The sequence below is a fragment of the Corvus moneduloides genome, chromosome 5 (genome assembly GCF_009650955.1).
Source record: "Corvus moneduloides isolate bCorMon1 chromosome 5, bCorMon1.pri, whole genome shotgun sequence".
Classification (NCBI taxonomy): domain Eukaryota; kingdom Metazoa; phylum Chordata; class Aves; order Passeriformes; family Corvidae; genus Corvus; species Corvus moneduloides.
This window is the reverse complement of record NC_045480.1, coordinates 47,784,301-47,807,892: the sequence shown is the minus strand read 5'-3', so window position 1 is coordinate 47,807,892 and position 23,592 is coordinate 47,784,301. Positions and strand designations below refer to the sequence as shown.

At 42.6% G+C, this 23,592-nt stretch overlaps 2 protein-coding genes across 7 annotated transcripts in view; both read right to left on the bottom strand.

The window, feature by feature from the left end:
• Positions 1-16,007, bottom strand: part of FHDC1 (FH2 domain containing 1) — a 37,007-nt gene extending 21,000 nt beyond the window's left edge. Inside the window, exons 1-4 of the mRNA XM_032109624.1 lie at positions 15,930-16,007; positions 10,913-11,547; positions 4,003-4,064; positions 3,384-3,486 (exon numbers count right to left, since the gene is read on the bottom strand). Of these exons, the coding sequence (XP_031965515.1) occupies positions 3,384-3,486; positions 4,003-4,064; positions 10,913-11,395 (648 nt within the window). The 5' untranslated portion in view covers positions 11,396-11,547; positions 15,930-16,007. The remainder of the gene's footprint in view (positions 1-3,383; positions 3,487-4,002; positions 4,065-10,912; positions 11,548-15,929) is intronic.
• Positions 16,008-21,592: 5,585 nt separating this feature from the next.
• ARFIP1 (ADP ribosylation factor interacting protein 1) overlaps positions 21,593-23,592 on the bottom strand; it is a 41,317-nt gene continuing 39,317 nt past the window's right edge. For all 6 annotated transcript variants that reach the window (XM_032109629.1, XM_032109628.1, XM_032109626.1 and 3 more), the window contains one exon: positions 21,593-23,193. In XM_032109629.1, the coding sequence (XP_031965520.1) occupies positions 23,038-23,193 (156 nt within the window). In that variant the 3' untranslated portion in view covers positions 21,593-23,037. The remainder of the gene's footprint in view (positions 23,194-23,592) is intronic.

Sequence of the window (23,592 nt, the reverse complement as noted above, 5' to 3'; positions counted from 1 at the left end):
GCTTCAAGTATTTGTCAAGTTTTTCAAATTAAACATTTGAAAATACCCAAACGTTTTAAGTTGTAGGAAAGACTTCACAGCAGTGCCAATATGTCAGTAATAGTCTTACTCAGTTCGAGAAAAACATTCAGTAAGGAGCTGGTATTTGCCATTTACATGCAAAAATCTCAACAGCTTTGATAGCTGCTGGGATTTTTCATAGAAAACAGCTAGAAAATTAGTAGTACTGACACCTATTTCTGCATGCAAATAGAGCTGCCACATTACAGTACTGCATTTAGAATAATTTTAAAGACAACAGATGTTAAATGTATTTGTTAGTCCAAGTACCTGGCCTCCATTGTCAAAAATCTCGAATACCATCTCAGGTGCCTGAGATACTATAAACTGAAATGATCTAAAATATGTCAAAAACGTCAAACAAGTGACCAGGGGCACATTCATGTAATGTGACTGTGTATCACAACACTTCTAGAGAAGATACGATTGGAGTTCAAAGCTGGTGTTTATTCACACTAGGTAAACTGTAAACTTAAACTTCTTGGTAAAAAAGAAGAAACAAAATAGTCCAGAGTTGCCCTTGCTAAAGCTATGAGCAGGAATGGCATTCCTCTCCCTCCTTTCACTTTTACAGTTTAAGGATTTATGGTAAAATGGAAAAGAAAAAGCAGAAGACATCTCAAAGCACAGTTACTGGTGCAGAGCACAAGCCTAGCAGAAGGCACTTGGCTCTCCGTCCAGCTTGCAAGAAACCTGTGCATACAGGCAAATGTGACTGTAAATACCTGAGCTACTGCAAAGGGCATACAGAGAGGAACTGCAGAAGCCCACCCACGGTTACACGAGACAGTTTGCCCTGGTAACTGAACAGCCACTAACCTTTTAGGATTGGAGTGCTTAAGTCTCTGCTCAGAGTAATTGCCAACTCTTACAACAACAAAGCAGGTCTTTAGGAGAACAGGAAGTATCTTAAGGGCAATCCCAGGGAATCCTTGCTGAGGATGGGTGCAACATTGTGCAAGGCCAATGTGATGACAGCTTGCCAAAGGTATCTCATGTGATATGGCAAAAAGAAATAAGGGAGTATTAAACAGAAGAGGGAACAGCAGAACAAATAACACCACTTCACCTGGTATCTCTAGTGATTCTGGATTATTTGTATATGGGGCCGTAAACTTCTGATGCCTTTCCCTTAGCAAATGGTGAATCACTATTCTAGGAGACAGCTATTCAGACTAGGAAGCAGGCAATAAACTAAGAAAAACTAAGGGGACATAGCACGAGAACAATGAACATACATTTAGGGGGAAAATAGTGAAAAAGAAATAAAAAGCTCTGAGGCTCCTAAAAAGAACGAATTTTTTAACTGCCTACACTAAAATTTTAGGAGCCACTGTAGTGAGCGATTTACTGGACCCACTTATTCCTTGGCCACATCAAGCATGAAGACGTGAAGGCATGGAAACATTTTTCCATACCAGCAGAATCATCAGTCCCTTCCATTCAGGATTTTCTCCCTGTCTTGCCTGCCACCACCCACCCAGCTCTCAAGGGGAAAAATCCAAAAAGGTTAAACAATTTCCTTTTTCTGATGCATGAAATCAATTAAATACATACAAACACCTGCACACTGGAAAGTAGCCTCTTTCCAGCCTTCCCATGGGAACAGCAACAAATCTCATGTCTGATACCCCTCAATTTCTAATACTCTCCTGTATCACAGAATATCTTCCATTAATTTCTCAAGTGACTCCTTCAAAGCACTTAGTAAGCTCTCTGGCCCCACGATCTTGAGGGACAGACCTGTTGTCAAATCAATAAACACACCTTTTTACTCTTAGCAGTACCTATTGGGTAGCTAATGCATCCAGTTGAGCATTGCAGACAAAATTGATAAAATTCAACAACTTACATTACAATGCTAGCTGAATGACAACAGTTATATCACACAGACTACATTAATAGAAAGATTTTCTACTTGTCATAAAATAACAACCAAGATCTAAGCCAGAAAGAGGAAAAGAAGAAAAAGTACTTTTCTTTAAGTCTAATTTTCTGACTATACACAAAGTTAACTAGGAGTCACTCTCTTTCAAGTGAGCACTCCATTGTTCTCTGACTTTCAGAGGAAGGAGATAAGTTCTGTTTATATAATGGAATATGTACTAAAACGCAAACAAAGAGGGAAGAGGGAATAGTTTTGAGGTCCCAGAACTACTGTCACCTATTTTTTTTTTTTATTAATTACCTTTCAACTTGTTGATATCCCCCCAACTCTAAGAGATACATTAATCAAGTATAAAATAACATAACACAATTTTTACAAGATTCTCTGCAAAGGCTGCCCAATTTAGGGTCATAAATTTGACAGCAAAGGTTTTAACATGTTCTACTGATGACTGGACCTGAGATTTGCTGCTCTACAGAGGAAACAAAGTGCTTTGACAGTATGACCTTGAAATAGTAAAGCATGTGAGTTGAGGCTGATCTGTATGTGGACCTTAACTTAGCAATTTCCCAAGTTTCAGTCACTCACTTTGATGTGAAGCACTCAGGCAATTCTAATGCTAATTTTGTCAGGTTTGTGGTTTACATTTCTCTCAAGTACATACAAATGGGTCAGTGCCAATAGTGAGCAGCCAAGGAACTGTACATCATTAAGCAGGGCTCCTAGGTCAGTTGATGGAGCTTCACCTCTTTAATCATGTAAATAGACTTGAAGTTTGGGACTGGAAGGGGAAAAGCTGCTCTTGGATGTTGGTCATACGGTGATCACAGGAACACTGAGAAGGTCATGCTAGTAATTCTGTGCCTTCTAACATGTCTCCTTTGAGCACTAAGCCATGGTAGCAAATTCCACGGGTGCTGCACTATTGGAACCCAGTGACCAGGCCCAGGAACAGACAGATCCCGGATGCACCAAGCAGGCAGTTAACCAGATGGCAAAAAGGCAGCAGCACAGGGCTACCAATATCCAACTCACAGGCACTGCAATGAGAAAGCATGAGGCAGGTGCCAAAGAAGGGAAATTTGTTTGCTTAGAATATACTTGGATTCTGAATTTTCTGACCTCCCTAGAGCAAGTTACCTGTACATAGGAAGGTTCCAGATCTTGCTGTCTATGGGACAAAAGGGACATCATAAAAACAAAAAAATGTCTTATCAGCTCCCTAAAAGCAGGTCAAATTACTTGATGTGAAGGGAATGACTACACTGCGACCTCAATACCATAAGTCAAATGAAGATTAAATTTTTGCACTCAGTGGTTCCCTATTCCCTACTCTCAGGAAGGCATTGAGATTCCTGTTTTACAGAGCTTCATGTTGGAATCCCAGTAAGCAAAATTCTACCAAAAGTAAGTTCCACGTAAAACCATTATTTACCTCCTCTGCTTCTGGTAACAATTTAAGAAATTCATGTAGCAGTTCAGAACCATAGGGCTGACTCCTTCCATGATAAATATCTTCAGTGATGGATTCGGCAGACCTTGAAAAAACAATTGAGCATATACATTTCTAACACTTGCAGGGTGAACAGTTGCACAGATTCAAAAAGCCATGCCTGGGCTACTCAACAGAGTTATAAAGAGGTTGTGGATGCATCAGTGTCCACAGCAGCGCTGCTCCAACACCATTTCGGTGATGCCTTTATTAAAGGGCAACATTATCAGTGAATACAGGCAGCAGTGAAACAGCTCGCTCTTAAAAAAGTTCCTCACATTGCCCCTTCCTAATTGTTTCTAAAGAGAGGAAAGGCAGTTCATGGGCAGTGTTACAAGAGGTTACATGAGGCTTCCCTTAACCATACCTGAAAACTCCCTTCAACTGGTTAATATCAGCAAACTCCAAATGTTTGCTGCTAAGTCATAAAGGCGCTCAAAACTAAACATACTAGAAAACAAATTATGTCAAATTACTTTTGAGAAAACGACATAAAACTGAAAACTCCACAAGGAACAGAACACAATGTATATATTTTATGAGAACCACAAAGAATTCTTACTTTTTGAATTGTTTGAGAAATATCCCAATGTTCATACTTCGTTTTGCATCCAAAATGGAAACCTGGGAGAGAAAGCAAGAGAGATTAATCTAACAATACCTAAGAAAATAGCGTATAATGCAGATATCATTTCTTAAATTGCTACAGGTAACTGTTTGCAGTTGCCACCAAATCCCAGGCCAAATAAATATACAGTCACTTCTTATCAACTGCAAAATATATATTATATATACTTATATACTGCAAAACTAGTTTATACCACAGAAATACACAGCACACTCACATCACCTTTTTCCAAGTGAAGCAAAAAATTCCATAGCAACATATAAGGAAGGAAGGAATCAATATTTCTATTTCATTACAAAGTAAAAACATTCTTCTTGCTTATTTCATAACCCTGCATCTACAAAATGTTGCTTATGCAGTAATACACTATATTGCATTTGAAAGCCCCAAGATTAGTGAACACCGCACTTCAAAACCCATGTAAATTCAGAGGTTTTCTGACAAATGTGAGGATGGGATTTCTAAGCAGAGGTCAGGTGCACTACTGATTTAATTCATGCCAACTAACAGCCACACTGATTCAGGGGAAGATAAGTAAGTCAATCTTGAATCAAACCCTGAAACAGATGATGCTCAAAACTGTTTGCTTTACCTAGAAGCAAACAGAAATCCATAATAAAATAACAGTCTCTCCCAGTTTTGTATTTCAAAGTTGGTTTGCTGTATCATCTTACATGTACAATTCTGAGGATTAGGCAGAGGGGAAAAAAACCCAAACAAAACACCCTGCAATATTCTCCCCTAATTTTGTAAAAAATTTTTAAATAAAAGTGCCTCTTTTATACTAGTTTTTCTTCCTGTACCAGCATACAAGTTTAAACCTGAGAGGCTTGCCCTGTTTCAGCAAATTGTGTCCTTAAGGTTAAAATTTTACCACAGCTATTCTAGTGATAACAGCTACAAAAGTCATGAGATTTACAAGGACAAGAGAATTGTTTCACCTTAACAGTTCCACCTGACTGCTACAATAAAAGAGCTCAGTACATATAGATGTTCAAGACTACTCTTGGACTCGCATGCTGTTTGTGGTTTTGACAACTGGAAAGGCATTTTGACCTTTGTAACAGTGCTCAGATTAGAAGTAGATATATAAATGCAACATTGGCATTGTCACGAAATTGAATTAGCCCGCAGTCAGCTGGTGACAGTGAAAATAAAGGTATAATTAATGGGCTACCCTCAACATACACCTCTCCTGAAATAGTGAGTCATATCGAAAAGTTTTCTGAAATCCTGGAATTTCCTCTCATCTGAAAACAGCAAAGACTAGAAAACACAGGAAATATCAGCATATTAGTTTTAATTAGATGATTGGTAGCCTGAAGACCTTCAGTTTTAGCATATGCAGAGATAAGGGGACAGATTGTGGTTTATTCTCCTGTTATCTTAAGAGCTGAGAGGCCCCCAACAGATCATTAAGGAAAAGCCCCTTAACACAGGACAGGTTCAACTATCTCTCCCCCTGCAGTATCTAATCTTTTTCAAATGTTTTACTGCAGGGACCTCTCACTGACCTCTCTAACTGTAGCTCCAGTCTCCAGTTGCTCCGGTCACCCCTAATTCTCTGATTTCTCTGTACTACTTTAAGCCTATAAGCTTCACCATCATTTGGCTTTTGGTTTGTTTGGGGTATTTAAGCATACTCAGAGTTAATCTTGTGCACATTTTTTAAATCACAGTCAGTAACTGCTACAAGAAGACTGATCGTCAGCTGAGTAAACCTCTGTTTTCCATGGCACAACTCAGATTTACAGTACAACTTCAAACAAATTACAGAATTTTTTTTTTTTTTAATATCTCCCCTTGAAGAAAACAACAGACGGGAACATACACAGCTGCATTTGTCTTATCAGCACAACATAAAAATGTCATAGCTGTTCTCAAGTACCAGGATTTTACACACACTTCTTGCTCTGTATATGACTGTACTCTATTTCTCCCCTGATTTCTTGTTTAAGCACACAATCAGAACAAGGCTCAGTTTTTGGTCACTCTTTGCTTGGTGTCTACTTCAAGCTTATCAAAAGTGTTTGAAAATGCTGTCATTATGTAACTACCTTCGAGGAGTTTCCAGATGGGAGCACAAGGAGGAGAAAAGGGGAACCTGGCAGACACTCCATAAATACAAGTCCCTACTCCTTGCACACAAATACACGATCTTCCATCTCACATTCAGTTACATATTAGATTCATAACCTCAGCCTGAACATCTGTTCACAATGTCTACTCTTCTCCACTGAGATTTCATTTGATTTCGCTCATGCAGAGCACTGTCTGCTGTTGCTTTTTACCCTTTAAACATTACCGCAGCTTTTTCTAAATTCTGCTCAGTCTGTTCCTGTCTTCTGCTCACACACTGCTGCCGGCACTGCACGTTTCAGGGCTCTGTTCACCACCCAAAGAGGCTTTGAAGTGCTGTCCACCAGTAATACCCCCGGACTTCTTGACTCAAAAAGTTACACTGGACTGTAACTGAGAATTGAGAACAGGCATTCCTAGTCTCACTGGGATTCTCTACAGCAAAAAAAACCTCTCATACGGTTTCTTATGATTTACTTTAGATAAATTCATGAGAGCTTTCTCCATTCTCATCTTCTACTCTCTGAAACTGGAAATACTGCAATTCTCTCAGATACTTTCCACCATCTCCACACCTGCACTTTGCTATCCAATGCAAAGCATCACAGGTCAGACACTTGCCACCTCTGCTTTATAAACAGTGCAATCTTTAAACCAAGGACAGCAATTTACTCATGAATCTGCTTTTCATCACCAGAGTATTCAACCCAGCACATTTCCAAAATCTGCAGTGGGCACAGATCACACAATAACAGGCCTCAGTTTGACAAATGTTAATCCACCACAGACATGTTCAGTTTTCAAGGCACTATGAGAAGGAGAAAATTAGCCTGAATACCACGGTGAAGCTGTGTTGATGGTAAGAGGATATCTACTCCTGAACCCCAACACAAATTTGTAATCAATGCAAAAGATTCAGAGGAGTGTCCTGGGAGACACAAAAAGACCCACATCAAAACTGACTTTGTAGCGACTGGAGAAATGGAACAGAAGTTTCTTGCCATGAAATCATCAATGAAGAACAGAAACATGACAAAGTGGATTTACTTTAACGGATCAGTAAAACAAAACATTGTATGCTTTCTTCGCATAAGAACAATGGGGGCTCACAAGGTGGGATACAGTTTACAAATTACAGCAAGCGTGGAACAGCCTGGTGGCTCAGGTTTGGTGCTGAAGTTTAGGTAGGATATAAATAACTTCCTGTTTCAACTTCCACTTCACATTACAACACACTACTCATCACTCCATGCCTGGAGTCACGGTGCAGCAGAGTGAACCTAGCAGCTTACTAAAGCGCTGTCCCACTCCGTGTCATCCTCCCTTGTCACGTTCCCAGCCTGCTCTCTTAGGCAGGTACTGGCACTCATCTCATCTGGTTCTTGCTGTTAGTTCTTCACTGGATTAACAGGTTGAATCAGCTCTCAAGAAGGTGGAATGAGCATCTGAGCAGGCACAGGGAAAACAGAGAGAGGGCATATCTAGGGGAGGGGACAAGAGAGATTCTGTTCACTTCTTCCATCTTCCTTCTCTCTGTTCTCGCTATCCCCTTGCACAGGTTCTTGAATTCACTGCACCCTTTCACAAAGTCATCAAAACTCACCCAAAGAGCAGAAGACTACTGCAGCAGAAAACAAACTAAGAACCTCACAGCACTCTGCTGAGCTGCTTAAGTATGTTTACAGAGGGTGCAGTATCTGCATTATATTATCCAATATCTGTCCAGAGCCAGCAGACAGATGGTGTGAGGTGAGAGACAGGAGCAAAGACACAGTTTGAAGGAGAAAGCAAGACTAATTCCCCAGGCTAACCAGAAGCTGTTCTGCCCACTCCGCTGCCAGGCTGATGACAGCCTGGGTGAGTGTATGTTGTGCCACACTGGGACACCACTGAAGAATGGGGAAAGTAAATTGGTGTGTAAACTTAATCTTGCACCCCCTATTTTTCAGAGCCTCAAATTACATGGAACCATAGGGCAAATTAAGCCTTTAGTGAAGGAAACATGTTAATTAATCTCCTAAGGGCTTGGTGAGGGCTTGTTTACAAAAAGGAAAGCATTTGCTGTAGGAGTTTGACTCAAACGTCAAAAGGGACTTCTGTTATAACGATGATGTTACATCTAAATTCCCTGTATAAATCACTGTCAAGTGAGGAATTAGAAGGACATGCAGTCTTGTAAGCCTTACATGTGTAGAACTTTTACCAAAACTGCTCATGATTTCATAATCAACAGCGATCTCTGGCAAAGGTATGAAACCCCAAATCTCCTCCACAGTCTCTGGGGCAATGCCCTCAACACTGGCTGTAGAGTAACTCTTCACCACTTCCACGGAAACTTCACCGTTGCACCAAGAGGGACCCCATAGTGACAACAGTGCACTCTCTGGCCATGCACTTCTGCACAGCAATTCAGACATGTGCTATTTTTTTCAGATTTGGATCTAAGCAAAAGTTGAGTTTATGCACTTGAAATTATCTTGAAAATTCATTGCTGATATACTGTGCCAGCTAGGCTAATTCCATTATGTAAACTTCAAAGAACAGTTTTCATTGCTAGACCATAAAGCACTGTCTAAAATCAACCGTGTTTTACACAAAAGGAACAGAGGTACCTGAAACACAAAATGTCTTGTCCACCTGCCCCTGCTGGCCAGCAACACGGCCACAAACAGAACTAGAGCTCCCTCAGCCCCACACTAACACGCTCTCCACAAGGTCACACTGATTCTGCGCACCTCAGCCTGCCCCCAGCTCCTGTCAGCCTCTGTAGGTTTTACCAGGGCGAGCTGAGGATAACCATCCCACATTAAAACAAGTGCTGGCAGCAGACAGCACCAGTGGCAGGAGTCACAAACAAGGCCTGGGCCTCCAATCTCCAGCCCCTTGCTGAACCATGCCTGCAGCAGGGTTAAGCACGTGAGCTGCTGCGCATCTGTACTTCCGCACTTCCAATAACACATAGCATCTGAGGAGGGAAGGATTATCTCCTTCCCTCCTCCCTAAGCAGATAGGACTGCAAAGTCCATTAACACATCAGAAATTGCTCACCACTGTTTGACACACTGCTGCAGCATGCTTGACAAAGCTTAGCGAGCGAGCTAAGTGAGTTTTGTCACTCAAGGGGCATCACTCAGAGGCAAGTCCTGTTGCCTCGTCACCTGCCACGTGCAAAGTCACCGTGGGAGCCCTGAACCGGCGTGCACAGGCATCAAGCAGGGCAAATACACTGCACCACCAGATCAGACAAACAAACATCCAGACAGACAAACAAAACCAGTAACTTTTAGCAAGGCAGGGTTTTGTTTCCAAGGCATTGTATATTGGAGAATCCCTGGTTTTGCAGGCCTCTGATTTTAATCTTTAACATTGCATTGAGTTCTGGAGCACACTGGGGCTTTCTCTGACCCACCTACTGCACTCTATGGGCCACGTTCAGTTTATGAAACTTATTGTAATATTTAATAGAACTAGATCTTTATCACACAGCAGTCCTGAAAGGGGGAGCTTCTGAGGAAACACAGGAGGCCGGAGCTCTGTACATCTGCACATGGCACAGGAAGTCCACTCACCACACTCCTGATTCAAAGATGAACATAGCCTGAAAACAGTGCAGAGGTTAACGACTACCTCTGATGATGGCCCCAATTACTACTTCCCAATGTCAGGGTTTCAGAGCCTGCAATACACATGCCTTTTTAAACCTTTAATTTTAATATGTACAACATGCATGCTATCAGTGCACTGGTTTCTCATCTTGTCCCTTCTGATCTTATTTTGACATCTCCTGAGTCCTGCAAGATATCAGCAACTTCAGGTACCTATTTTCTCACTAAAAATTGATGCATTGCTACATCTCTTAGCCTCATGCCCTCCGTATTTTGTTTACAAGCTAACACGTATGCAGACACACACCAGTGATTAAATCTGCATTTCAGCCCTCCAATTACTTCAGAGAAAGATCACTTGAGACAATTCAATTCAGGCGTCACAAAGAGGCTGTCTATAAACGAGGATTTAAGAACTAGAAAAGCTACTTATCAGTTCCCTGGAGAGTGTCTGAACCTGAGAGTACTCATTACAGAGCACTCCTCGCCACCAGAACAGAAATCAGTGGCAATCTTCAGACCTTCTTGGAAGGTTATCTTCATGTCCAGAAAAAGCAGGGAAGATGAAATAAAATTTTCCTTAGCATGAAAGTCATGCTTATGAAAGTGGAAACTTTAAAATTACCAAATAACAAGTACTCTTAATCACAATATTATATTCTATGTCCTTGGTGTCATACTTCCTTCCTGATGCCTCGAGGACACTGTGGGCATATACAGCATTAACCCTTGCAAATAGGACCCTCTTCTCTCCTGCCTGGTACATGTTTGCATGTACAACACCTTGTTTGCATCACAGACATAGAGGAAGAGCTGAAAAGACAATACAATTGTGTTCCACACTGGAAACTCACAGGCCATCCAACATGAGTAAATACAGATGCTTTCAGCTCTCTCCACTTATTCATATTTATTTTAACAGGTGATCAAATCACAGCACTTAGCAAGTTAAAATAATAAAACACAGTTAGGTCTTTGAAAAACAAATATGTGCCACCAAGAACAAAGAGTTTATGCTTCCCATCATTCCCCTCTCCTTTGAATCAAGACAAATTTGCCGTAAGGATGAAACATGACAGAGAAAGAGACAAAGGCGAGGCAGAATTCACATCAACTCCTACAGCATTATGTAAAAAAAGAGGTTTTACTTTAATTCTTACCTCCTCTTTAGTCTCTTTAAACGAAGACTTTAAAGATCGGTTTCGGGAGTCCTGGGGTTTGGCTTCTTCCTGCTGCCCAAAAAGTTCCTCAATTGTCTTTGTATCAATTTGATACTGTGGTCTTGCAGCAATTGTCCAGATATTGTTTTTACCACGGACTTGCTCTTCAGGGATAGTTTTCCAGAAAAAGCTCCGCATTCGTTTTTTTTTGCCGTGGCTGTCGTGCCCATTTACCAGCTGTGGAGGCAGAGGTATGTTGGGGCCAGGCAGTGGCGGAGGGGGGGGTGGCGGGGGCGGCATTCCCGGGGGGAGCGGAGGGGCCGGGGGAGCCCCTGTGAGGGGACATGGCGCAGGGGGCGGTGATGCTGCAGGCTGAGAAAGTTGAGGTGCTGCCGTCGTATCCTCGCTCATTAATCCCGTTGCGACTGGAATAGCCCCATTTTCTTTATCATTGACCAAGGAGAGACAATTCATAACATGCATTTTACAGCCTCCCTGAAGAGGAGAGTGTTACTTCCTTGGATGGGTTTGAAACATTGAACAGTCAGCGCAGCAGCCACTGGGATCACGCCCTCTCAAACCCTATCTGCCAGCAGCAGCAGCAGCACAAGAGGGGACTGTACCATCTCCGCAACCTGCAACAAAGGACAATAGGGACACTCAGATCACAGACACTGGACATTGTCCCTTGCACTGAAAAGACACCAAATCTAAGGTACAATGGCTATCAAGTTCTCAATCCAGAAGGAAAATTTAGTGGATCAAAAGTCTTTCACAGGGCAATTGTTTAATATTTATCCACACCGAGATTTCAAACAGCTTTAGGTGCCTAGATTTCAAGAACGTATAGAAGTAAGAATACCTCTAAATCACCCACAGTAGGTACCAAAACTACCTGTTAATCTCAGCTCAGAGCAATTTTGTAAGAGAATATATTTATCTCAAATTATTAAAACAAATATTATTCCACTGCTAATTTCAGATATGCTTTTAATGCTGACTGCACACAGTTCTAACTATGGTACTGGATTAACTGGATCAAACAGACCCTGTTTAAATCCTTTGAATTCATGGTTCAAATCCAAACTGCATTAAAATACCTAACAATATGCTGATGATTTAACCATCTAGGCTAATGTAGTACTTTTTTAGCCTTTCTATTTTTCATACGATTGTCAATAAGGGAAAAAATAGTGTGTAGCCCCTAAAGTCTCTATGTTTGCTGAGCACAAACTTACAGTATTACTGGTCTGGCTACACTACCTCCCAAAATACACTCAGAGAAGAAAGACCACAGTTTGATTAAGCTGCCCTTCATAATTTACTTCAGCATCTAGGTTAACAGAGCCAGCTCAATAACAGAGAGAAAGGACAGAGAAGCTGGTAGAAACAGGACCCTATACATCCTAAGCATTGAACATATGCAAAGCTTTAAATAATTAGGAGAGTTTTTACCTGTAGATTACCATGAAACAACTTTAAAAGAATCACAATGGGTTTTAGCATTTTTCTTACACAGATTCCTTCTAAATAAAAATGCTGTTATTAGCAGCAAATCTTCAAATAAGAGCACGACTTCCACAAACCCCACAATTTTGATAAGCCAAATCTATTGAAACAGATTTAATTCAAAAGTCTCAGAGAAAACAAATTAAAGTTTTTCAAATACATACCAGTGAGGAATCTCATGATTTTATGGAAATTTGGAAGCTATCTCAAAAACAAAACAGAATTTACAAAAAAACAATTTTAAAATTCAAAGATACCACACAATACAAACTCAGATAGGAGACAGACAGCCCCTGAGCAAAAAGCAGTCACAGGAAAATTCAACAGAAAAAGCTCAAGTTCAACTAATGCACTGGCACAAGAACAACATCAAATCAGAAATTTGGCACTGGCTTAGCGGTATGCCTCCTCAGCAGGGTTCACATGGAGCTAATAGCAACCCAGATCAATTTGACATTGTATAATGGTGATGAAAAAACTTCACTGTTTTTGCCAGAGATCCATCACTAGACTGTACACGAACAAACAGATCCAAATCATAGAAATGAGCCTTAGGGCAAATTCTCTCTTGGTCTGCAAGGACTCAGCCACTCACAGCTTCACTGAAGTCAATGGAAAACAACACAAAATCATCCACTGTACCTTTTCTTCTCAAAAGCTTGCACAGGTAGCAATGAACTCCTCTCTCCTGCTTCGGATTTTCTAATCTTACACCTTACATTATCCGGGTGTTTGCAAGAATAGAAAACATATATAAAAACCTGTATGAGGTTTAAATCACAGGAGTGATGGAAAATATTTCAATGGCATGGTAAAAAGGAGAGAAGCTACAAAGAAAGTGGATCAGGATAGAGTGTTTCAAATTTAAGTCAGCATTAATACCCAGGTGCTATTACAGGGCTCTGTATGTTCACACCTCTCCTCCCAAGTTCATGATCATAGAAGCAGAGAGGCATAAAAAAGCAGGTGCAAGGTGGTGGAAAGAGATTAACCATTCAAAGCAATGAAGTGTTGCATTAATTTAAAGAAATACTCAACTAGGAAAAACACTTTTCCTCCCTACTACTTATTTAAAAATGAAAAATGTATTAGCTAGTTTTCCACCATCACAAAGCAGTATTCAACATTATTATTTTCTAACTTGGGTTCCCACACATCCACCAAAAAAAAAAAAAAAAAAAAAAAAAAAAAAAAAAAAAAAAAGAGACAGACAGACTGACCAACCATGCCCCAGGCAATGTTCAAGAACCTCATTTTGAAACTTTCAATAAATCCATATGCTTTAGGAAAAACAGGATCAAATCCTAATGAAACAGAGTTGCAGGCAATGAATCATCAGAGTCCCAGCACTAATACACAAGAGTGGAAAACGACTGATCTCAGACCTGAGTCCTTCTGAGCTAGACAAGAGACACTCCTAGTGAAAGGAGTGGAGAAGACACGGGGAAGAAAACATCCCAACCTAGATGTAAAGACAGATAGAACAGGAAAAACTGTTTTCAATCCAACAAGCCCTGTACTGCTTTAGATGAGGTAACAGTCAGCCAGAACCAGGAAAGGGGAGGAATCAGTATTTGGAAGGAAGGCATGAAAGGAAAAGGCACAGCATAAAGGCTGGCATTCAGCTTTGTCTTCTGACAGATAAGCACAATCCAGGTGACAGAGGTCACCTGCTTGTAAGAGGATGGCAGTCTCGAGTTACCACAGATACCAGGAGACTGGTCAAAATTCCCTTCTCGTGCTGCCTCTCTGGAGAAGCAGCTCGAAGTTGTTCCCAGTGGAGGCTCCCACCATTACCGTGGGTGGGAGAGGAGAGAAGCTGGCAGCTAGGACAGGTTCTGGGCTGCTTGCTGGTATCAGCAGGTGCCTCTGAGCAGGAAGCACAGCAAGAGGAGGTGGGGAACAACACAGCCGTTCCAACTGTGAACTACAGATTACCAAGACTCGCTGGGACTGGGATGCGTAATAGAAGCCAAGCAAAATTTTAACTCCTAAGGAGCCTCTGCACACTTTTCAAAGGATTAAAGGGGGAAAAAAAAAATGGACCAAAGAACAAACGTTTAAGATGTCGCAATTATACCTCATTATTGTATGTTTGTTATCCAAAACAGCCCGAGAAGCACCAAAGCTCTAAAGTAACAGCTTTACTGCACGTTTTAATTGTGTCCATATTTGGCATAACAGAAATATTTTATTTCTTTGTCTCATTCATTGTTTTAGCCAAGCTAATCTAACTTGGAAATGTAATTTAAAAGTTAGAGGGTGGGAACAACTTTCTCCCCAGGCAAGAAGAGAAGCACTCTAAAGTAATTTGTTTCTTGCAAAAAAGGCAGTTGCCACTGAGACGGACAGAGATTGTGTTTGCATACACAAATTAACAGGTGAAGTGCACGATGCACTGAAGGGCATTTCATAATTCATGCTGCAAGACACGACTCCCTTTAACCCACACCTTATGTTCTCCCCTGCCCACGTTTCTGTATCAGGCGCCCTCCAAGTTCTCATGAGAACAACGCCGAGCCCAACCACAGCATTTGGGTGTCTTTGCTGCCAGTCTCAATAACAACCCTCCAAAGAGGCAAACGGAGCAACTAGTTGCTGACTGCAGACAGAGAAGCTGCAAACGCCGATAACCAGCCCCTGATCCTGCCAATACGTGCAGGTTACAAAGAACACGCAGCTTACACGATACGGCGACTTCGCACTTCCCCACTCAATGCATCCCACAAAAGCCCTGTAGGGCACCGCATCCCTGCCAGCCGGCCCGGGCTGGGCACCCGCGCGGGGCAGCGGCCCGGGCCAGGCAGGGACCTGACGGGGCTTGGCCGGGGGGATCCACTCCGGCTATTTTTCGTTCGGGCTCCCCAGGGGCCGCGCTCGCCCCGCCGCAGGGAAAGGGCTTCCAGGGGAGCAGCGCCCAGCCCCACCGCCGTGCTCTCCGCGCGGAGCAGGTGTCTGGCTGAGGTGCCCAGGCGCCCCTGAGGGAGCCCTGCCGCCGGGACCACCCGAGGGGCCGCGACGCAGATCCTCGCTCCGTAATTCCCTTCCACCGACACCGCAGGCCAGGGGGCAGCGCGGAGGGCGCTGGCGGCTCGGCTGCACCCGGGATAACACCGCGCCCGCTGCCCTCGGGCTCCCGCCGGACCCCGGCGCCCCGATACGCGCCCTCGGGCTCGGCGGGAGCGGCCCGACCCCGCTGTCCCTCGCAGGACGTGGCGGGGGCAGCGCTCGCTCCGCCGGAGAAAGCCGGGGCCGTCCGGGACAGCGCCCGCCCCGCCGTGCGAGAGGAGCGGCGGCAGCGGCTTTCCCGCCGTGGCAGGGGTCGGCCGGACTCGGGGTCCCGCGGGAAGGGGAGCCCGTCTCCCCGGGAGCGCTCCCCCCTCCGCCACCCCGGGAAGGCGGCGAAGGACCCCCGCAAGCGGACGGCAACCCCCCTGCGCTGCCCGGCCGCGCCCCCGGCAGCGCGGAGCCCCCGCCCGGCCGGGCGGTCCCCGCGCCCCCCGCTCACCTCCGCGCCCGCGGGAGCACGCGGCGCAGTCCGGTCCGGTGCCGCCGCCGCCGCCGCCTCCTCCCATCGCGCCCGGGCCGGCCGCGCCGCCAAGCGCGGGGCGGGGCAGCGCAGGCGGGGCCGGGCGGGGCCGCGGCAGGTGACGGTGACGGCGGCGGAGCCCGGAGCGGCCCGGCCGCGGGGCAGCGGGGCTCCGATCTACCCTGCCCGGCCCGCGCCACCGAAACGCCCGTGCGGGAGGAGAGCGACCCGCGACCCAGCGCCGGTGCCTCCGCCGCGGCGAGCGGAGATGCGCAGTGGCGCCTCCGGGGGCACTGGGTCTAAGCCAGCTCCGGCTGAGCTGATCCATCCGCATATCCATCCATCATTGCCCGCACGCTGTCACCGCACTCACAGCAACTATTTCTATAGAAACAGGACAGCGGTGCTACCGGCACCACGCCTGGCTGGAGGGAACGGGCTCCTCTCCACGGCTGAAGCCTTTCGCCCTCTGCCCGTGCTCCCGAGCAAGCGCATCCCTCGGTCCATCCCGCATCCCTCACCCGGACGCTCCCCGCCGGCTCAGCCCTGCAAGCTCGGGGGAAGCAGGCAGGCAAGACGGGCCCCTTGTGTCTCCAAAGCGGACGGTGTGAGAGACGTGCAGACGAATTTAAGATGTGATCACAGCCCTGGGTTACAGCGCTCCAGGTAGCAGCGCACGTGAGTTGTGGATACCCGAAAACCAAAGTACCATCCACTGATAAGACAGCAAACAAATGCAAATGGTTCTAAAATACTTTCTCAAGATATTGAATCCTATTTATAAAATAAACCCATTTTCCCAGGAAGAGTAAAGGTGAAGAACTTCACTAAATAGTTCACCCACACACCTCAACACTCCTTTTTACAGAAGGCAAATTCCAAAGGCAGAAACTCTTCCTTTCCTGAGAAGAGAGGGAGGGAGGAAAAAAGCCCCCTCACTTCCAGTCTTGCTTATTGTCACCCCAAGACAATAAGCCACCAGAGCTTTTGAGCTGAGCACAGGAGAGAGAAAACACCTTGGCAAAACCAGGGATGGGAAGGCAGGAGCAGCGGGACAAAATCATGTCTTACCTGAGTGTGTAGCGCCTCACCTGTCCTGTTGCCTCTGCTCAGGGGTTGGGAGGCAGGAACCAGAGGAAGAGCGGGAGACCAGGTGGCCTTCTCTGGCCCCAGGCCTGGAGCCCAGGCCCATGGTCGCTGAGGTTACACCATTCCTGCTCACAGTTCTGCAGCCAGAGATCTGACCTAGTGGTCTGGCAAGACAGCCAGCTTGAGTCACCTCAATTTTAAAAAATAATGTTAGAACAAAAGGAAAATTTAAGGAATGCAGTGCCAGAACCCAGTCATTTAAGCTGAAAATTCACTGAGTGAAAAGAGTTCAACTGCAGTAAAAGGCAATTCCCATCACAGCACACATCTCTGCCTGGCAGGGTTAGCAGCAGCTGGGGAGGACACGCTCAGCTTTGTGCCAGCATGGACATTCCTCGAGAGTGTCAGGTCACCCCTGAGGTCATCGGCGAGGAAGAGCTTTGCCGCTTGGACTGTAACTGCTTGTGCTGCAGCCAAAGGGACTTGTTTTCATTGCTGCCAGTCATGAGCACAAACGCTTGCTCGAAAAGACGGAAAGAGCAAGCCAAACAAGAAACTTGCATAATGGCATTGTATTTAAAAAGTCAGAACCCAAACAGGACAGCAGAGAACCTGGGAGCCAGTCCGGATGTGAAGTTAAACTCTTCACTTTTCCTCACCCTGTGGGTTTGTTCTCCCCAAACTTTTCCAAAACATGTTAGCAAATTAATTTTAAGTTTTTAGCAGATTTTTTTTCACCTAAACATGTAACACTCAACAGGCAAGTATTTTGCCCACATGGCTAAAATTAATTGGAGTTATAAACAACTGAAAACAGGTCTTTACAGTAGGAAGCATTAGGCAACTTTAATAATAGGTAGATCAAGCAGCCCCACCTATAATAAACAACAAATGCACCTCCCTAGAACAGATAGCATTTAGATGAGTTGGTATACTACAAAACCAAATCATATTGTTAATTTTTTAAGATTTCTAGTTAATGAAATGCTCAAAACAGTTTGCAAGATTACTACTTTTTTAAAGGCTTTTTTTCTTATGAGAAGAAAAAAAACCACCTTGTCTTTTGTAAACTCTGCTTTTCTTCAGAGCACAAAGAGCATCTAAGTCTTTAGGCTGAACACAAATTTAATGACTGAACAGATCTAATGGAAATAAAGCAATTTATACCACCTGAAAAAAAGGTGTCATCATCTTCATTACAAGCCCTCAATTCTACAGAGTTTGGACAAAGGTAGGAGAGAAAGTTAATTGTGACACTCCTATCACATTAAAACCAAGTTATATTTGGTTTCAAAATTAAGCACTCTGTTAGTTAAACTCTCAAAACAAAAAACCCTGCAATTAATTACCACCATCACATAAAACTAGCATGATGCATACGCATATGTAAGAAATGTAAATCAAAACTGAACAGGCAACACTTGTTGTTAGCATTATTTAACTCTTAAGTGCGTGAATTTACAGCCCTTAGTATTCTTTAAAAGGCAGCAAGATGTATAATTATTTAATTAGCACAGTAAGACACACCATTTGTTAAGTACCAGGAACACACTGCTGATAGCTGAACTGCTCCCAACTGAACCAATGGATTTATGCTGCCATAAACAGCAAGAACAGGGAAAACCTGAACTAAGAAGTTGTTTCGGGTTTATTCTGTTCTATATCTGATCTCTGCACTTAATTAAGAAATGTTATCAGACAGACACTGGGACCCATCTCAGTCCTACCAACCAATGTTACAAGGGAACTCTGCAAAGATTCCCCTGATCTCTCTTTCTGCTCCTCCTGGAATATCAAATACTCCCTTCCTCCAGTAGCTAATCTCTTTAAAACAGATTCTCATAAAGAAATGACACTGAGTGTATTTGCTCAGAAAACAAAGTTCTGTTCACCTACAGCCATTATAAAAAGTTAAATGCTCACTTTATGCTGAGAACAAGTACTTCACAGAAATACACCACCAAGAACAGACAGCACAGATTTGTTGCTGCTCCTGCTCCCCCTTCTTACACTTTTTTTTAGAAAGGCAGCTGAAGTTTAAAAGGCAGTGCTTCTGTGCCAGCGCTCCCAGCTGTAGGAAACAAAGGATTTGCAAACCACAGACTGAGCTTTTCTGGCCAGGGCCACTGCAGTGCAACGTTCAGACACTGCTGCTATGGGCCGCAGTGCTGGGGCTCTGATGAAGACAGCAACACATCACTTTCCACTGCTTCTCCATCAATTTATGCTCTTCTTCTCCAAGGCAGGCACAAGCCATCCTACTTGCTGCTCCTCCACCGCAGGTAAGTTACTTCCTTCACTCACTTCAAACTATTGCCATGATGATAAAAACATGTAAACACCCTTTGTCTCCCTGGCCATTTGGTTTCCACAGAACACTCAAGGAAATGAAGAGGAAGGACCTTGGTGAAAATAGATGTAGAGAGGTGAACAAGAGTGCTGTCACAGACAGAGAACTCTTGTTTCCTATGTGTCCCTAGCTTTAACACCAGAGCACTTTCGTATGGAAAGAACATAAAGATGTCAAAAAGTGACTGACAAGGCTAGGTAATAAGAAATGAGAGAAATATAAACCAATCAATAGTCAAATCCTGTATAGATCTTCTAATAAAAAGAAACACCTTTCAGTTTGACACAACTTAGCTACCAGTAGTTGGATAAGTTTAGGGTTGGAGCTGCCACAAAATATTAAAAGATTCATGACTAATATAAAAATTTTCGTGACAAGTACCACCCTTAAACCAAGCAAGCAACATGGAAAAGATAACTAGACTAAAAAAAACCAAAACCAAACCTAAAGATAACTGCAGATCAGGAATGCTAAATGATTACAATACCTTACACTTCTTGTAACACCACAACAAGGAACAAGAGCAGATAAGCAAAGCATAAAAACCAAATATGCCCCCCATTCAGTTCAAAATGGAGTTGAGGGCAACATTTAGCTTTCCTTTTACATTACTTTGATCATTTTTGAAAGGACAGACAGACTAGAGATAAGGTTTCTGGGAGAACGAGTTGACTGAGGATTGAAAAAAAAGCTGTTACTTTAATGATGCTGGTATGTTACTGTACTCTGCTCGTATAGATCTCTTTCCAAATAAAAATACAGATACATTTTGTAACCAGAAAGGTTGTCTGTAAGGGACTTGTCAAAGCATGAAGTAGGCCAAAGAGCATTTTTAGAGCAAAAAAACTGTTTGTAGAATTCAGATGAACAAAATAACACGAGCAACAATTTTCAAACAAGCCAGGAGTACAGATAACTTATAGTATGGTCACTGAGAATCAAAACAGCTCTCCAAGTCTTTGGTACAGCAGCTACAACAGTGTATCTGAAAATGTTATTGCTTTGAATTCTTCATCCTAAGAAACCTCACAAAACACCGTAAGCATTAATGCAACAATTTCTTAACAGAGATGAAACCTTTCACAGACAAGTCTTTCCTAGGTGGGTATGGACTCCTCTAAAAACAACAAAAGCACCCCCATCCTGACAACTGTCCACCTAGATAAAGGCTATATTACAACCTTAAGATATTTATAAGGCTTTCTTGCAAGCATCAGAAAGCCTGACACCCATAATTACTTCCCATTGGAAACGTTGGAAGTGTCTTTTCTCTTACAATCTCTTGATACAAGTGTCTAAATTTGGTTAGATCTAAAAAGCTAATTTTAAGTGTAAGATATGAGCTTCAATTATTTCATAAGCACATATATTTGAGTGGTGACAAAGAAAGTTCTAGTACTACAACAGGCTACTATCAGTTTAATAACCTATTGACCAGCAGAACAGAGAACCCTCCTCACCGAGGCCACCCATTAGAACAATTGCTTTGCTGAGCAAAATGAAAATAATTCTTCCTTCCCCCTGATACTAAACAATACACAGACAGGTTTTAGCAAGTAATCTCTTTGGTCCAGCCTTTTCTTCCAGGTGAAGAGACTCCAGCAGTTTTAAGCCATTGCAAAAGTTTGAGGGTTACACAATGCCACATGGGTCAGTTTTTCATAAGGCAACTGCAGATTCGAGTTCACTCTTACCATTTTTGACCGATGAGTTCCTTCTGAGCAGCAACACAGGCAGGAGACCTGTGAATCTGAGGCAGAAACCAAGAGCACATGTTCTTTATGTACCCTTTTCCTGCAGTGGTCTGAAAGCTGGTACTTCAGTTGTGGTCAGTGGGTTTGATTCTTCACCCCTGCAATAATGCATTTCCTGGCTCAACCCTACAGTCACACAGCTCCCTTTCCTTGCACCATCATACCACACGTGTGCCAGGATTCAGAGACAGTAGAAGTCAATGGCTTTGTAAGAATTGTAAATGAAATTTCATTTCCTTTTAAAGTCCAAGTCAAGAACCGCATATACTGAAAGATTTGTTTCACTATGGATTTAGTTTCCAGTTGAACTTGCACATTATTAAATCAGCATCACCACCTAGCACTGCTTTATGAGATATTCTTGGGCAGGGGTGACAACTCACAAAAACAAGACTAAGCTTTCACTGCAGAAGCTCCCTTCTACTTTTAACCATCAGAAGTCAACAAAGTTTGACTGCAAACACGTTTAATATGAATACAAAATTCACATAGGATATACATTCTAGGGAACGTAACTGAGCTATTACAAGAGATTCTGACAGAACAAAAACATAAAGAAGGCTCTGTCAGGCCAAGAATTTAATGAGGAATGATTAAAAAGTTTGATTTACAGTTACATTACAGTTGTTTTAAGCACTGAAAACTTTAAGAATGTCAGCTGAAAGGTGTTTGAACATACAGTACATAAATCATACAATCCACACCATTGTAAATAACATATTTGAAGTATTTCATTTTACTTAATATAACATAAAGCAACATAACATGTGCAAATGAGGACTCCAATATACTGAATTTAAAATGTCTATGATAAAATTGACGTATAATTTTACATTTAAGGACTACAGAAATTATGAAGAAATTAAAAATGTGTCCTCCATTTTACTCCCATTACTGAAGTATGCTTTTCAATTAAACAGAAAAACATACTGGCCCGATTATCTTTCAAAATCATACCTGTCCATGAAGTTTAACTAAAGCTTTAACTTGCTCTAAGTGTACAATGACACAGCATTTACACAGTCCTCTTCCCCTTGTTGGGAGCTGACAAACTATTACATGAAAGGGTTCTTAGATTATGTACACTGGTGGAAAATATTATCTTATAAAAAGGCACATACCTGTGATTTAAGGCTAGTACGGTATTTGTTTCATAGACAAACATTTTAACTGAAATTAGTACATTTCATGGTTGGCCTAACTCAGCAAACCACTTGGTGCAAAGCAAAAACGTGTGCTCAGAAGCCTCAGACTGACAGTGATTCTTGCTTTAGTGTTTTTTGTTTGGTTTTTTGTAACCCTTTGATGGAAAGGTATATTTTTTAAAAAGGCATTTGCTGCAATTCCACTTGTCAATGAGCCATCTGCTATTGTTGCCTTATATGCAGATATCACATATAGGCCTTGTATTATTCATCTGCAAAATATTCTTTTAACTTTCTCCTTCTCTAAAAGTCATATGAAAATTACTAAAGATGTTTTCTATATTCATCTATAAAATACCAGATGTTGGTACAAATAATGTAAACCTCCATTTGGAAATATTTTGACTAGCCACCAAAATGACCAGAAATCACAAGTATTATTTGTCAGTGCAAATCTATAATAGTTTTGTTTCCCCTCCCTTTTTCCCTCCCCCATCCCAGTTACAGAAATAACCACCAACCTTTACATACAAAAGGAGTGCTCTATACTTGAAATTACAGAAATTACATTTGGTTACCTTAAAGTCACCCACTTTCCTATCAAATTCAATTTTACAGTATTATAAAAGGGGAAAAAATTTAAAGCTGTCCATTCAAGAATCACTACAACAGTGCTTCAACCCCAACCCTTAATTATTCTCAGATTTAAAGATTTTTAGGTTAACATTGGGTCCTCTTCTATGATCTGATTACTGTTCTTCAAGCCAGGACGGGGCATCTGCTCCAGGAGTTTTCAATTTGATGTGGAACTGTTTAAGTGTCTGTTCAAGCTGCTTTTGATTGCCAGCAAAGTACGCTGCAATGGCATTGTGGAACAGAACAAGCTGATTGTGCAATACCTTCACCTGCAGGCAAGGAGAGAGACATTAAGAGGAGGAGGCTGATGTTAACATCAATCAGAGGTCAGTTATAAAGAAATAGGTGTATTTCAGATGCTCAGACTTACTATAGATTTATTTAATAAAAGCTTAAAAATACAGATATGAAATGCAAATATGGAATTCTTTAACATTAAAGTGATTTACAGTTTTCATAAAGTATGTTTAACAGTCAATACCAACTCCGCATGCACAGAGCAAACACAATTCACTAAACAGCATAATGTTATCAAATATCAAACACTTGATTACAAGTACTTGATGCCTTGAAATCAGATGCCAAACCTCTAAGATACGTGCCTGCAGGCCAAATGGACCTCCCTGAAACAGTACATGACAAGGTCATTATCTGAGTACACAGTTCAT